General features: G+C 33.9%; 2 protein-coding genes across 4 annotated transcripts in view; both read left to right on the forward strand.

The window, feature by feature from the left end:
• The window catches only part of LOC127837785 (uncharacterized), a 605533-nt gene that overhangs the window by 4387 nt on the left and 586117 nt on the right, over positions 1-15029 (forward strand). For all 3 annotated transcript variants that reach the window (XM_052365166.1, XM_052365164.1, XM_052365165.1), the window contains exon 3: positions 45-1154. In XM_052365166.1, the coding sequence (XP_052221126.1) occupies positions 45-406 (362 nt within the window). In that variant the 3' untranslated portion in view covers positions 407-1154. The remainder of the gene's footprint in view (positions 1-44; positions 1155-15029) is intronic.
• Positions 1835-11841, forward strand: LOC127837146 (uncharacterized). Its single transcript, XM_052363996.1, has 6 exons — positions 1835-1862; positions 2688-2903; positions 7207-7329; positions 7441-7467; positions 9622-9814; positions 10629-11841. The coding sequence occupies exons 1-6, from the start codon at positions 1835-1837 to the stop codon at positions 11380-11382; spliced, it is 1341 nt and encodes a 446-aa protein (XP_052219956.1). The 3' UTR covers positions 11383-11841.

Genomic DNA, 15029 nt, shown 5'->3' on the forward strand with positions numbered 1-15029 from the left:
TCAAGATTTCGTGCCAGATTGTGTAAGTTGTATTCATCATTTAGTTGTAGGTGTTGGGGTGAGTCCTGATGGGAAGATGATCTATGTGACGGACATAATTAATGGCATGCTTCGCACGCTGACCAGGGATGGAACAGTCACAGCTACGTTCCAGGATCCCGCATTCAAACATGGCATGATTACAGCTTACATACATGTGGCAGCCACAGGGCAGGTTTTCGTCTGTGGTGACAACTCCATAAGTCAAGTGGATACAGTCGGCAAGACAATCCTCAATACCATCTCTGTTGACATTGCAAAACCTGCATCTGTCTACTTTAATGAAGAAACGAGAAAACTAATAGTTGGATTTTGGAGCCACGACAACATCAATGAGTTCAAAACAAAAACAGTTCCGACTTTTTAATTGACAAAAAAAGCTAATAAAGAAAGTAATAACAGCATTACGTAATTGATACTATTATTCATTTATTAACCGAATTTCTATTTCAATAAATTAAGAAGCTTTAATAATTAAATTCAACCTTTTTATTATTTTCCTTTTTTGTACAATTTTACATGAACGAAATTTACGTAGTGCATGTAATTTACTTTCGGTAAACGGTTGCGAATTTATTAATAACATTGAATTTTGGTTTTGAAGTGCATGTTTGGTTTTGTATGTATATAAGTATTTTAGATTTTTATTCAGATTTAATTTCATACGTCATTTAAATGTGTCCTAGTTATAGTCATGACAGTCAGATTAGCTACAATTAGACCTGATCAAAACATGGAAATAATGTCATTCATTATAGTTAGCTCACCTGAGCATGAAGTGGTCAAGGCAAGCTATTATAATCACCCTACGCCCGTTTTCTTTCAGCGTGTATTGTGCTTTGTGTGTCATCAACTGTTAGCTCATTAACATTCTAGAGGTAACATGTTTTATCCGATCTTGATTAAACTTGGTCAGCATATTTATATGGACAATGAAATAATCTGAGTCACGTTAGCGTAAAAATAGGTGACCATGTAAAATGTTTAAAAAGACACAATTGTTTCCACTTTAAGACCTTATTTATTACTCATTCATGATAAAACTTTGCCGGAATTGTAATCCTGACATTGTCTAGGCCAAGATTGAATCTGGGTCCGTTGCTTCCCAAACCTAGGTCACCAGGTCAAATCTTTGAAAAACCTTGTTACTAACCTAAAGGCCCAATATATGACTCAAACTTGATGAAACCAGGACAACATGTTTATATGACAATATAAAGGTAAGGTTTGAATCTGGGTCAGGTGTGGTCAAAAACTAGATCACTTGGTCAAATCTTTGAACTCAGATCAGCGCACAAGGGCCATTATTAGAAAATCGCTATACTGCCTTCGCTGTGTAGACTTTGTTGACTATATCATGTATAAGATATTTGACTCCATAATATATTTCATCTGAAAAAAAAAATTGAAAATTGAAAAAAAAGGTTTTGTTAGTAATGATTGTGAGTGAATATGTAAATAATATTGCTTTTTGCTAGTAGCTGTGAAATAAAGAGCAATTGCATACGAAATATTTAGAGTAATAAGATTATGAATGATTATGACGTGGTTATCATTCACAATTTTATTGAACTATATCCGGTTCTCGTCATTATATCATATAAAGATAGTGTATTGTTGTTAGAATTTGTACTTATCACGAAGTCAAAGCCTTAAGGAGCTTCTATCTTTCAAATGTTGTAGTTTTTTTATTTCATAAATTAAAATCACCGTTTAGAGTCCCTCTTTTGTTTTTGTTCCGAATGGATAGACAATATGCTTAATGGGAATTGGAACATAATTATTTAAAAGCTGAATGAATAACATCATCCTACCCATTGTTGGTCAGTCATTGTAAGCAGGGATTACATATAAAAATTCAATTTATAACTACCGAGTAGTTTATTTTTAGCGTTAATAATCAATACGTTAATATTTCTGGTATATATTGATAAATTGATAATGTGAAACAATACTACCAAACTTGAAGGAATGTGAAATTATGTCAAGAATAGTATGATTCACCTGCAGAATTTTGTCAATTTGTTCTTTAAACTTTGCATCAAACCAAGTCTTGAGCTATCTACCTTGTTTCAAGATAAACACTTCAACGTGTAATTGCATCTATATGGCACGCCTGAACCACAAAAATGAGAAAAACTAAGTTTAAGTTACTTAAACTAGGTTTTTCTCTACTTAAATTCAATTTAAGTTACTTAATTCGAATTAACGCTGCTTAAAATGAATTTAAGTAGTTTTTGTGGTTCCCGCGGCGTTAACGCTAATTAAAACACCGAAAATGCATTAACGGTGCTTAATGGTAATTTTCTTACTTAAGTTGAATTAATTCAACTTAACAAGGATTTTCTCTATCAATTGTACTATTTTCAATTAAGTTGCGTTAAAATAGGTTTTTCTACTTAAAATATGTTTTTAGTTACACGAATTCAACTTTAGTAAGGAATTTTACTTAAGTTGTAAAGTCGAATTGTTTTGATTGGTCAGTTAATGATCCGGAAGACCTAAGCCAATCAGAAACGTCGTAACAAACGTAAACAGGAAAGGATTTTCTTCTACCGCCATTTACAATTTTGCAATGGATCGGTTACAACGCACGCATTTACCTACAGCTGACAGTGTTCTTGAAAGAGTTTCAATAACACTCTGAGATGTACAGAGAGGCAAACAGAACGGCAACCTTGACGTTTCTGCAGCTCGCACCCAGATCGCCAGTCTTCTTACAAACTTGCAGAGACTTGAGAATGACCACACCGTCCCAGATGATTTACTGAAGAGCACCATCCAGTCAGTAGTGTTAGTCAGAGATAGTCTCCCTGATTTGACTCAACATGCTCAACACAGCAGTCATTCAGTTGATCGTTATGGTGAGTAGAATGCTAAATATAACAAACTTTTTGGCCTGTCATGCATAAAGTGGGTAAGGAGGGAGTCCCATCCCGAAATCCTGTACCTATTATTTTGCTCCTTTGAGTCCTTTCCCGATTTCCTGGATTAAATTAAATTCATTCCCAAATTCCAGATAAAGGTATAAAAAAATGTTAGGCAAATTGTTTTAAATAGATCTAAACCGCAATGCATATCTTACAGTCCCAGCCAAACTCACAGGACCTCAGGGCATGACTGGTAAAAAAATTGGAGGTCCAGTAAGGTGACCACACTTACAGGACCTCCTGACCAGTATAATATTTTCTGATGCAAAACATAAATAAAGGACCGTCCAGTAAAAAATTTTAAGGTCCTGTAAAAGTTTTGATATTACAGGACCTCCTGTCCAGTAAAAATAAATTGAGTTTGGCTGGGACTGATCTTAAGTTTTTATTCACATCAAATTTTCTGTTTTTAAATTCTCACAAGAAACTTGTGTGTTTATTTTATAATTCTGATGTAAAATTTGAAAAAATTTCCAAATTCTGGATAGGAATCCAGATTCTTGATAACATTTTTCCTTAATTCCTTAAGAAATTTAACGACATTCCCAATATCCCGGAGTTAAAATTGCTTCATCCTTGAGTCCCCATGAAAAGCCTTCCCCTCGCCATGGATATACTGTTTATGATATTTTCGTGCATGTTCATGTATAGTCTGTTTTCAAAGGCTGTCCAGGTAGGAATACATGGGGTCCTCTTGTATTATATATTAAAGCTGGAAAAAAACAATTTTTAACCAGGTGTTTCTCAGAAACCCCGTATTTTAATCAGTACAAACAGGTTGAATCACTCCCATTCACGTGTGGCCCGTCACGGATGAAGCCTGACTTGAAATGTTATTCTGGCACCACTATATTTCACAATATTATACCTCCCCATTTCCTGTCTTATCTAAGGCCAAAGAAAAATGATTGTTGGTTTCCCCTAACATGGACAAAAAAATCAGACCCGGCAGGCAGGAATTTTTTTTTTTTTTTTTTTTAATTCTTAAATGGAATGTGTAATGCTTTATTTTTTTCTAAAGATGCAAATTAAACATGTGAAAGATATTGAATTGAAGTGTCAGTTTGCCCTTAAAGCTTAGTTTAAAACTAATATGACACAATTTTGTTTATGAAAACAACATAAATTACAACCTCAATGTGTAGAAAAGACCAGGCAGGTAAACTTTTATTTTTATTTTTTTCAAATAGCAAAAAAAAAGTTATGACCAGGCACCTAAAAATTGACCCGTCCGGGTTAGGGGAAACCAACAATCATTTTTTTTGGCCTAATAAAATATCTACTATATTATCATTTATGTAAAAAAAATTGACATGAATTTTATTTTCTGTTAATGTTTAACACAACAATCACATCTCAATATAATTATGATCATGTAAGTTTTGTTTTCACAACAACAAGCAAAGAGTATCAAATGTTTAATCAGTGACAATTAACAAATTTATAAAGAGTTCCATTCAAGGTGTTGATTATTGTTTAAAAACAATTGGGATTCATTCCTTAATTGTATAATCTTTTGATGTTAATAAATTTTCTTTGTCAATTGAAATATGATTGACTAATCAGGAGTTTGTTTGTTAAACAAAATGTCAAATGGAAATTTGTTTTCAAATTAGAGAGTTGGCCAAAGGTATCATTTCTTATTTCATTTACCACTTCTGTTTGTTTATTGAAAACAAATTAAGTGCCAAATGTATCATTTAACTATTTTTTTTATTGTAAAAAAAATGTTTCTATAAAATTGTCTAGATTACCATACAAATAGTACCCCTTTGACAGGCTCTTTGTTCTGATATTGTTTGTCACTGATAAAACATCATTGGATAAATATTGGCAGATTATTCTTAGGCCAAAAAAAAAAATATGTGTGTTTCCGGTTTCCCGACCGACCCTATTTTTTGGCCCCGACCCTAACATTTTTTTCAGCTTGTCAAAAAAAAATTGTGTTCATGTCCGACCCTACCTTATTTTAGCGCCAAAAGTTGTCAAACATCGAGATTTGTCTTTTACTAAGCATGTTTCACGATAAAAATCTGTCTGAATCGCGGTAAACTTGAGTTAAAACCACGTTTTGCAAACCAACATGAAAAATTTCACAACTTCCGGTTTGGAGAGTATGTAATACCGGACCGGACTCGGAGAAACCCCGAAAAATTTCCGGATTTTACCGATTTAAAAAAAAAAAAAAAAAAAAAAATTTCCGACCTACCTACCCTATTTTTTTCAGGCATGAAACCGGAAACACACATATTTTTTTTTTTTGGCCTTATTGTTAAAAATTGTAAAACAGAATAGAGCCAGAATAGCTTTCTCAATGTGGACCAAATAAACCTGTATCATTTTGCTATTTTTTTTCAACTCGCTGGTAAATTACGGATTTTTATGCCCCCGTCGTCAAAACGACGGGGGCATTAAGTTTCACTGATGTCTGTCCGTCCGTACGTCTCTAACTATTTCCGTCATGCATAACTCTGCAATGGCTAAAGAGAATCATTTGAAATATAGTATCCAGCTTCATCATGATGAGTTGGACGGTGTAAGGCATTTTCAGATTTATCGGATTACCACTTCCTGTTGACCGATGGACTTAAGTTGTTTTTAGCAATAACAACACTTATATTTCCGTCAAGCATATTTCTGCAGTGACAATAGGAAATCATTTGAAATTTAATATGCAGCTTTATCGTGACAAGTTGTAATGTGTATGGCATTTTCAGATTTATCGGGTCACCACTTCCTGTTTACAGATGGACTTGGGGTATTTAACATTTAGCGGGGGCATCTGTGTTCCATGGACACATTCTTCTCTAAGTTTTTCATCGTTTGCAGCCACAGTTTAGACTCACTGGAAGTTTATATTACTTAAGTTTTAAAAGCTAAATAGAACAACATTAGTAGTTATCGGCATGTTAAAATCAATTACAGATTTTTTTTATATGATATCATCTGATCATATACAACTATGATTCGTGCAATAAAAGACACATAATAAATTACTTTTTTCTGTTTTTTGGACAATATAGTTGCTTAGGCCACAATGACAGAAAATCAATGCATTAAGATATGCTTATGACAGTGGGAGTTATCGGCATCCCAAATTTCTTCTTTTATTCCTACCAAAATTAGTTAATGAAACCAAACCATACTACAAATGTAGATGGATAATAATAATCATATATTAGGACGAGTAAAAATGATTTGGTAAAGTGTCTATTGCACTACATAAAAACCCCCAAAAGTTATGGGTTTTTTTTGGCGATTGGAAAAATAGAATTGCCTCTGCAGTTGGACATAGTTTTACATTGAACACTATGGGAAATTTTATAACATTCTTCTTGTCAGAAACTACAAGGTCAATTGAATTGATTTAATGCATGAATGATCATCGGATGGACCTCTACAGAAGCCATGTTTTTTGTGTTGATGATGATCGGTAAAACAAGATGGCTGCCATAGCTGGACATAGTTTAACATTAAATCCTATGGGAAATAAAATTCATCTTGTTAGATACTTGAAGGCCAATTGAATTTATGTGTGTGTGTGAATGATCATTTGATGGTCCTCTTCAGAAGTTTAAAAAAAAATAATTTGTGATTGGAAAATCAGCCAGCATTTGTTTGACTTTGAAACTTTGTTAAAATCCTATGATCCTGTGGGAAATTTTTGGCCTAATAGATCTGTTGTCAGCCATATGCATTTAGATATATTTTGTAAGTAAATTCTGGTGGGTGATTACATGCTCCGGGGAGCCTCTGGTTTTATTATAGCATTAAAGTACCTATAATTTCATTTGTTTACGAAACCAAACCATCAGATAACATGGAAATAAATACATACATGTAGTACTATAGTTCATGGTAAAGTTACAGAGCAGACTGAACAAACTTTATGTGCGTCAGAGTAATTTCATTTTCTGCATGTTCAAAAAACATGTATAGTGCAGCTTTTTATACCATCATACCTAAAAGATAGAAAGCATCTTTGTTTGTGTTTTTGACATTTCTATGTGTATTTAAGACTGATTAATGTTGATTGTTCCTATTGAATCACAAGAAAAATCACACTGTTGCAAATCATGAAATTGATTCAGTTGCAATTTATGACTGGTTTCCTGCTTCCCTCTCGTGACTCAACCCTCTGACTGCATGAGTCTGTAGTTTACAAAAGCTACATATGTAAACTTTAAAATTACATGCCTATTTGTATAATATTATTTTAAACTTTTCTCTCTTGTAGAGGACACAGTACCAAACCCTCACGGACGTGGCAGAGATCTATGTGACATTGACATCAGCAAACTACAACAGCTAATTGATATGGGATATACAGTGAAAGAGATAGCAGAGAAAGGTTTACTAGGTGGTGTCCTTCATCCCAACACACTATATAGCAGATTAAGATCCAACAACATGCAGATCAGATCATCATACACAGATATAAGTGACGACGACTTGCATTCTATTGTTGCAGAATACAACAGAGACCACCCTAATTCAGGTAAATTCAAACACAGATTTAAGGTTTAATTCATATCTCCATTGCAAAATATCTGTATTTCTGATAAATTGAAAATTCTCTTTGTTATCTCCAGAGCTTAAAATGTTATTGCATACTCTGTATACAATGCAATGGTAACTTGTGAAGTAAAGGGGTCATTTGGGTCATACCTAGGAATCTCTGCAAATTAAACAAAGTATTGATAAAAATGAAGATTTTCCTTTATTAAATCTCAATCGATCCAGATACAATGCACATAGATCTACAACACTTAAAGTCATATGAAAAGAACTGCTGTTAAAAAATCTTTGTAGATTTGAATCGACTACATTAAACTGGTGCTGAAATTAGCCCGCTCATTTATGCTTGAACTCACATTATCTGACATTGAATTAAATATGTGTCATTTTGCCTTTGTTTCTAATTTGTTTTGAGAGACTTAAAATTCAAGAGACATTCCAGAAAACAAAACTGGTTTACAAAAAGAAAATCCAGATAACAAAATTAATACAATATTTACATGTATAAATACATGTAGTCTAGAACCACTCACCCAATTTGGACCAAAATTTGATGGAATAGTCCTGGAGTTGCCGGCTTACAAAATTATATCCAATAGCCTCACCATGCAACCAAGACGGCCGCCAAAACGGAAATTAGATCTAAAGGACTCTTTTGCTAAAAAAAACTTTGGTGAAATGATCATTAGGTAGTAGTTGCCTTTTAGGATTTTATCTGATGACCATACAAACCAACCAAAAAAGGTGTCCACAGCAGAACTTAGTTTAACAAAGGTTAACGTTCCTACGAGAAATTCAGTATAAAAATGGTTTTGTCTACAGAACTTCTTGTTCATGCTGAACTAAGTTGCGAATGTACATGTACTTGGTTTTACAAATATCCTTTAGGAAATTATCATCCTTCTTCAATGTAACGTTCACTGATGTTGGAGTTAGTATAAAAATAGGAGATGTGGTATGATTGTCAATGAGACAGCCATCCACTAAATTTAAAGCAGCCAACAATTAAACTTCTACAGGTCAACACAAGGTCTTCAATGATAGGCATATATATATATATATATATATATATATATATATATATATATATATATATATCCCATACCATAAAGTAAGCTGTAAAAGGCCCCGAAATAAAAGATGTGAAATTAATTCATAAAGGACAAAAATCAACCTTATCTATTGAAAAAAACGTAAAACGAATAACAGTGAACATAAAAAACAACTATACCCACTGGACTACAGGTTCCTGGCTTGGGACAGACACATAAAGTATGTGGCGGGGTTAAACCGGTTAGTGAGCGCTCAACCCTCCCTCTAACCTGGGACAGATGTGGGACAGTACAACAGAAAAACAAACTGTAAAAATCAGTTGAATTTGAACTTAACTCTTGAGATTGATATAGAAGACAAACACTTTAACAAATAAGACACAAGACAACAACCTATATCGACATTGAAAGAGTATTGCTGTTTCTGTCAGCTAGTTCAAAGTCAAAAAGCAACCGATAAGCACACCTAGTTAACTGGAAAAAAGTTATCAATAAGTACACGCCTAACAGGATTTTATTGCCTTTTTTCATGGTTTACAGATGAGCGATTAAGGCCTTTAGTAATCTTCTCTGAAACTGCTTGACAAAGGACTTCAATATGTACAATGTATGGGTGTTTCATTAAAAAGGTTACTTGTCTGAAACCAGTTACTCAGCTGGAATCAATTTTTGAAGGAAATGGCAACAAGAAAAAAAAGTTCAACATAACACATACATTTGTAGGGCCACATAGGAAACTAATTAAAAATCCTCTTTTCTGGAACTACTTGTTCAACTGAAATCAAAATTTGGTTGAACAGTCACTAAATGGTTTGCTTTTCAGAATTGCATCAGACAACCTGGTCTGACATCCAAGATGGGCACCACAACCAAACATAGTTAAATATCATGCATATGGGATTCTATGTGAAATATAGAGTAGAAAATATTACTGTTTAAAGTTACATGTACATTTGTCTTTATGTAACTGTAATCCAGGTGAGCGATTACAGGGTCCATGGAGTGTCTGGTTTCATTTTCATATGTACAGTACATATGTATATATACCTGTATGTAATTTGCATATTAATTTCTTTATAAAGGTTCAGCTGAGGTGCATGCTTATCTTAAGACAAGAGGCATTTCCATTAAAAGAGAAAGATGCAGAGAGATGCTGAGAAATGTAGATGCTTCTGGTACAGCCTTGAGGTGGTCAGCTACTATACAAAGAAGGAAGTACAGTGTACCAACAGCAAATTCTGTGTGGCATCTAGATACACATCACTCCTTGATAAGGTTGGTATCAGTATATACCTAAATATGAACAATGGGGGATATATCACAAAAATATGATTTTTTCACAAATTAAAAAAACCTTCAAAATTCTGTCCTCATTGTTGCAGTCGTCCAAACTTTTTCAAACAGGCAGATACCTTTAGCAGATCATTATGGATTTTGATCAAACTTGCACAAAACCTTCGTTGTGTTCATTATATTTCATTCATAGTAAATTTTAAATTTTGAGAGAAAAAAAAAATGTTCATTTTCTTTATTTTCATGAATAACTGCCAAATTTGACTTTTTTCATTTTATGGTTACTTAGGTTAAAGTTTTTTCAAACTTAAATAGCTTTGTCAAATCTGCATTGCTTTTGATAAAATTTGCCATTTATGTCGTGTTTTTCTTGGCCAACAGTTAATATTAATAGTAAGTCTATTCCTCTAATTCTTGTCAAACAATGAAGATCACATATTTTGACGGCAGTGTATAGTATCTTATATTGCGGAACTTGTAAAGCAATTATGACAAACAGAAACAAAGAAAGCTTTTTGCATCGGTTACGAATGTACATGTACATTGTTTGTACTTCAAAAATTTCTTCCCTCTTACATTTTAGTTGTTTACTGACAAATGCATATCTTGCATAACGTCAGAAAACTTGTACACATTGAGCTCATGCATATTTAAAGTGAGATTATTTTGTAGAAGTAGCTTTCAGTCTTATACAAATGCATCAACTAGGTATAAAGAAATTTCTCATGGCATGTTTAGGTAATGAATATTAATCTGAAAACAGAAACTTATCAAACTTTTCTTTGATCTTTTTCAGATGGGGAATAGTTGTCCATGGTGGAATCGATGGACATTCCAGACTGGTGTCTTTCCTTAGGGCCGCCACTTGTAACACCTCTAAGGCAGCTGCGTCGTTCTTCCTCCAGTCAGTGAAAGCGTACGGTTTTCCGAGTAGAGTCAGAGTTGACAACGGTACAGAATATGGGGACATTGGTCGGTTAATGATATCAGTAAATGGCGATGGCAGAGGGTCATTCCTGACAGGACCATCAGTACACAATCAACGCATAGAGAGACTTTGGCGGGATGTTTTCACCAAGGTATTAGATACGTTTTACAAGCTGTTCCACTACATGGAGGAAAGACAGCTGCTCAATGTTAATGATAAAACACATAGATGGGTTTTGCAGTATGTGTTCGTGCCGATAATTGACAGAGCTCTGAGACAGTGGATGGAGACCCACAACACACACAAGATTAGAACAGAGAACAATAGAACACCAAATATGATGTGGTTCCAGTCACTAGTCCAGGGTGATAGCCAGCGTTACACAAGCGTTCGGAACATTGAGCAGCCTCCAAATGAAGCAGTTTCAGATGCCATTAGAGATTTGCAATTGAGTGAAGATGACACCACCTACCTTGTTCCACGTGATCCCTGCCCTTTGAGTCAGCACAACTTTCAACAGCTGCAAACAACAATTGCCATCAACAGAAATTCAACGAGCCATGGACTTGACATATTTGGTGATGTGATGCAGTTTGTTTTAGCACATCCAACAGAACTTTGAAATTGTTGCTTTTCTAGGACATTTTTGTGACTTCAGTTAGTGCCTGACATGTTCATGTTGTATTTGTTGTAAGATACCAATTCTTTAATGTATTATTTATTATACATGTAAATATTTGTATGTGCAGTGATGAAAAAATAAAGATTGTAAGGATGATCTTTTTTATTAAATTAAAAGTTTGAAATTGAGTTGTAAGCATAGGCATCATCTCTTATTTGTAAATTTGCAATCATTATTTTAAGCAAGGTGAACACATTCGTTTTGAAGGTTTTAATCAAAATATATGTTTTTGTATAAAACATAGTACATTTTCTCTGATAAATCTAATATGCACAAGAAACAATTTATCTTGAAGAATGGAAATGCAAATACTCGTTTGTACATGTGTTTTCTTTTGTTTTCAAATTTATGCCATTTGTTATTAATCATGTCCATGTGGAAATATATTTATTTACAGTATATAGGTATTGCATAATATGTATTAAAATTTATGAATGTTTGTCTGTGTACATGTACAATTTAGAAAATTAAATGTCATTGAGAGCTGAAAGAATCTTCTTGATATGCCACTCTATAAGTTAAAGGTTGATTACTTCATACCACTGGAAGCCATTATACGTAAAAATGAGACAGCTATGGTTGCCTACTCCTAACATACATTTTTTTTGTCAATAAGGGAAAATAATCACATTGATCAGTTATACTGGAAGTCTTTCGGTATAACATACCTCATATAGGTATTGGAAATACACATGTACATGTAGCTCATCAATCATAATAATATGGAAGCCACAGCCAAACTTAAATTCATGAAAGATCTCTAATGATTTCACACAAAATCTCTGCCTGAAACTTTTTGACGATGCAGAATTAAAGGATCGGTATTGTTACTAGATGTGTTCAAATTCTATTAAAGTCTTAAAATATGTGTATTTCATATGCAAAACTGTGCCAGCTGAGACACATACATGTGAAAATAAAAAAAAGGGGTAAGTGTTGGCGAGACCACACTCCATCTACAAGGAAAGCATATTGAATTTAAAAAATCTAGAGGTCTCCACAGTACTTTCAACATGGGTGGAATTCCACTCCTTGTGAAAAGCTCTAAAGTACCCATACATGTACAATATATATCTGCATATCTTACCTACACTATAAAAAATGAAGCAGTATTATTGCTGACCCAATCAAACTCTTCTTGAAGATATACATGTATTTACCTGAGAGATTTGTCAGACTCCAATGTGAGTTGATCTAACTAATCAACACAATACCATTTGTTTACCTGTGTAAACCACTGTATGGAGATTTAAACTTGTTTTCTATTGAGATGAGTTTTCAATCACTATTGATTACATTGCATAGCAAAAAAATCATCTCTGTTTATACTGAGGCACACATTACAATGATTGGATCAACAATAAATCCTTTGAAAACATGGATATACCTTAACACAACTGACATCTGAAATGCACCGAAAATAAAACTTCATTTTCTAACTTTTAACTTTGTGCTTCTGACAGAAAGCTGTGTACAAAGATGTTAGTTTCCCCAACTTTACATCAGTTGGTAATAGTGGAAATATAGTACCAGATCTCCAGTCTGCATATACATGCTCAAAAGTGGCAGATGGTCGTGCAACTTTCATCTCATTTTCATGATTCAATGACTTAGTATGAAACTTTGACATTATTTTACATTTATGTCCATGTTACCAAGGTTAATTGTTGATACCTCATTGTGATGTCATAGTGATACTTGGAATGTAAATGTTCATGTGTATAGGTGATTTGTCAGGAAGGAAGTCACATCCTCATAAAACTATGCATTAAATTGTTTGTGAAATGAATTCAACATTTCTTTGTGTTAAACAGAAGAAATTAATGGTTAGATTGTGAACAAACTGTTAATACTTTTGAATACTGTGTACTGATAAAAAAGTGGACATTGGACACATGTTAACTTGTCAGCTGATCTGCAACTGCTGCTCCATTTAGAACCTAACTAAAGTTGGATGGTTTCCTTTAGAAAATAATGGTATCCAACATGGCCAGACTTTGTTTAACATTTGCACCAATTGGAATTGTAACATTTTCATGGACTCTGACACACCAATGCCGATTTGAACATAACTGCCTAATTTTTAAATACTGTGAAAGTATTATTGTTCATGGGGTACCAATTTTCGTGGATTTCCTGGTTGGATAAAACCACGAAATTTAATACCCAACGAAATACAATTTTGCCATTGATTTCTACTGTGACAAATGCAAAGCCACGAATTCAAAAACCCACGAATCACTGATGTTTGAGCAAACCACAAAAATTCGAATCCACGAAGAAAAGTGCTTTCACAGTAATAGTTTTTTGTTTCTCTGCATTCTTGGGTATACATCACCCCATTTTTAATATGGTCTCAGTTAAGAATATAAAAAATAGGAGGTGTGGTATGATTGTCAATGAGACAGTTATCCACTAAATTTAAAGCAACGAACAATTACACTTCTAAGGTCTTCAATGATAGGCAATGCCCATACCATAAAGTAAGCTGTAAAAGGCCCCGAAATAAAAGATGTGAAATTATTCATAAAAGACAAAAATTGAACTAATCTATTGATGAAACGTAAAACGAACATTGTTAAGTCCGTTCCCGCTCAGTGGTATGTACTACATCAACCAAATTGGTATGCATGATACATCTAGGGATGGTAACTGCAATGCATGCTTCAGATGCTGACTTTACTCTATATTTTACACATGAATGGCTCAGTTAAGAAACATGGTTAAACACATTCCCGCTTACTGGCATGTACTATATCAACCTTACTGGTATGCATGATGCATCTAGGGATGGCAACTGCAATGCATGCCTCGGATGCTGACTTGACAAATATTTTACATATGAACAACTTAAATAGTCCCAATTATCCATATTATTATGCATGTAGGGATTAAATATGGGTTAGAACAATAAATGAATATACACAATGCTGCATAACGAGGTGATCCCAGCAGGCGGTGGAACATAGTTCATTTCTCAATGCCCTTATGATCATTGTCTCAGTAAGTACGGTATATGTCCAGTTTATAGTATGGTGTTAACTAAAGGTAGTCTAACACATGTTTCAGTGATCTTGTGAATTCCAAGTAGCATTAAAACAGGTGAATAATATCATTTTTAATTAGGGGCATGCAATAATGCATGACTGACTTCACAATGATATTTTTGCCAGAATCAACAAAATAACAAAATGATATGCCCAAAACATCACCTGGAGTGAGAAAATGTTGGGATTGTGGGAGTAATAATGAATTCTATACTTTTCTTTATTCCTTAGATATCAGATTTGAAATAATTCATGCCTGCCAAGCATGCATTATTGGCATTTTGACATGGGTTAGATTGCCACCACAGCCAAACTTAATTTGACATAGGTCCCTATGGACATTCATTGAAAAATATTCTGGTCAGGAACCACTTGTTCAATTGGAATCAAACTTTGGTGGAATGATCATTTGATGGATGCCTTTCAAAGTTGTTTTCCAAAACCAACCCATCAAGATAACTGAACTTTGTTTGACATGGGACTCTATTGGAAATTCAGTCATAAAATCTTCTTGTCTTGAACAACTTAATCGATTGGAAT

This window comes from Dreissena polymorpha, chromosome 7, assembly GCF_020536995.1.
Source record: "Dreissena polymorpha isolate Duluth1 chromosome 7, UMN_Dpol_1.0, whole genome shotgun sequence".
In the NCBI taxonomy this organism is placed as follows: Eukaryota; Metazoa; Mollusca; class Bivalvia; order Myida; family Dreissenidae; genus Dreissena; species Dreissena polymorpha.

What these genes read in the sequence shown, in the direction of transcription:
- LOC127837146 (XM_052363996.1), top strand. Translation starts at nt 1,835, where the DNA reads ATGAATAACATCATCCTACCCATTGTTG. An exon ending in TCATTCAGTTGATCGTTATG is followed by an intron (nt 2,904 to 7,206) that starts GTGAGTAGAATG and finishes TCTCTCTTGTAG; the next exon opens with AGGACACAGTACCAAACCCT. An exon ending in CAGAGACCACCCTAATTCAG is followed by an intron (nt 7,468 to 9,621) that starts GTAAATTCAAAC and finishes TTCTTTATAAAG; the next exon opens with GTTCAGCTGAGGTGCATGCT.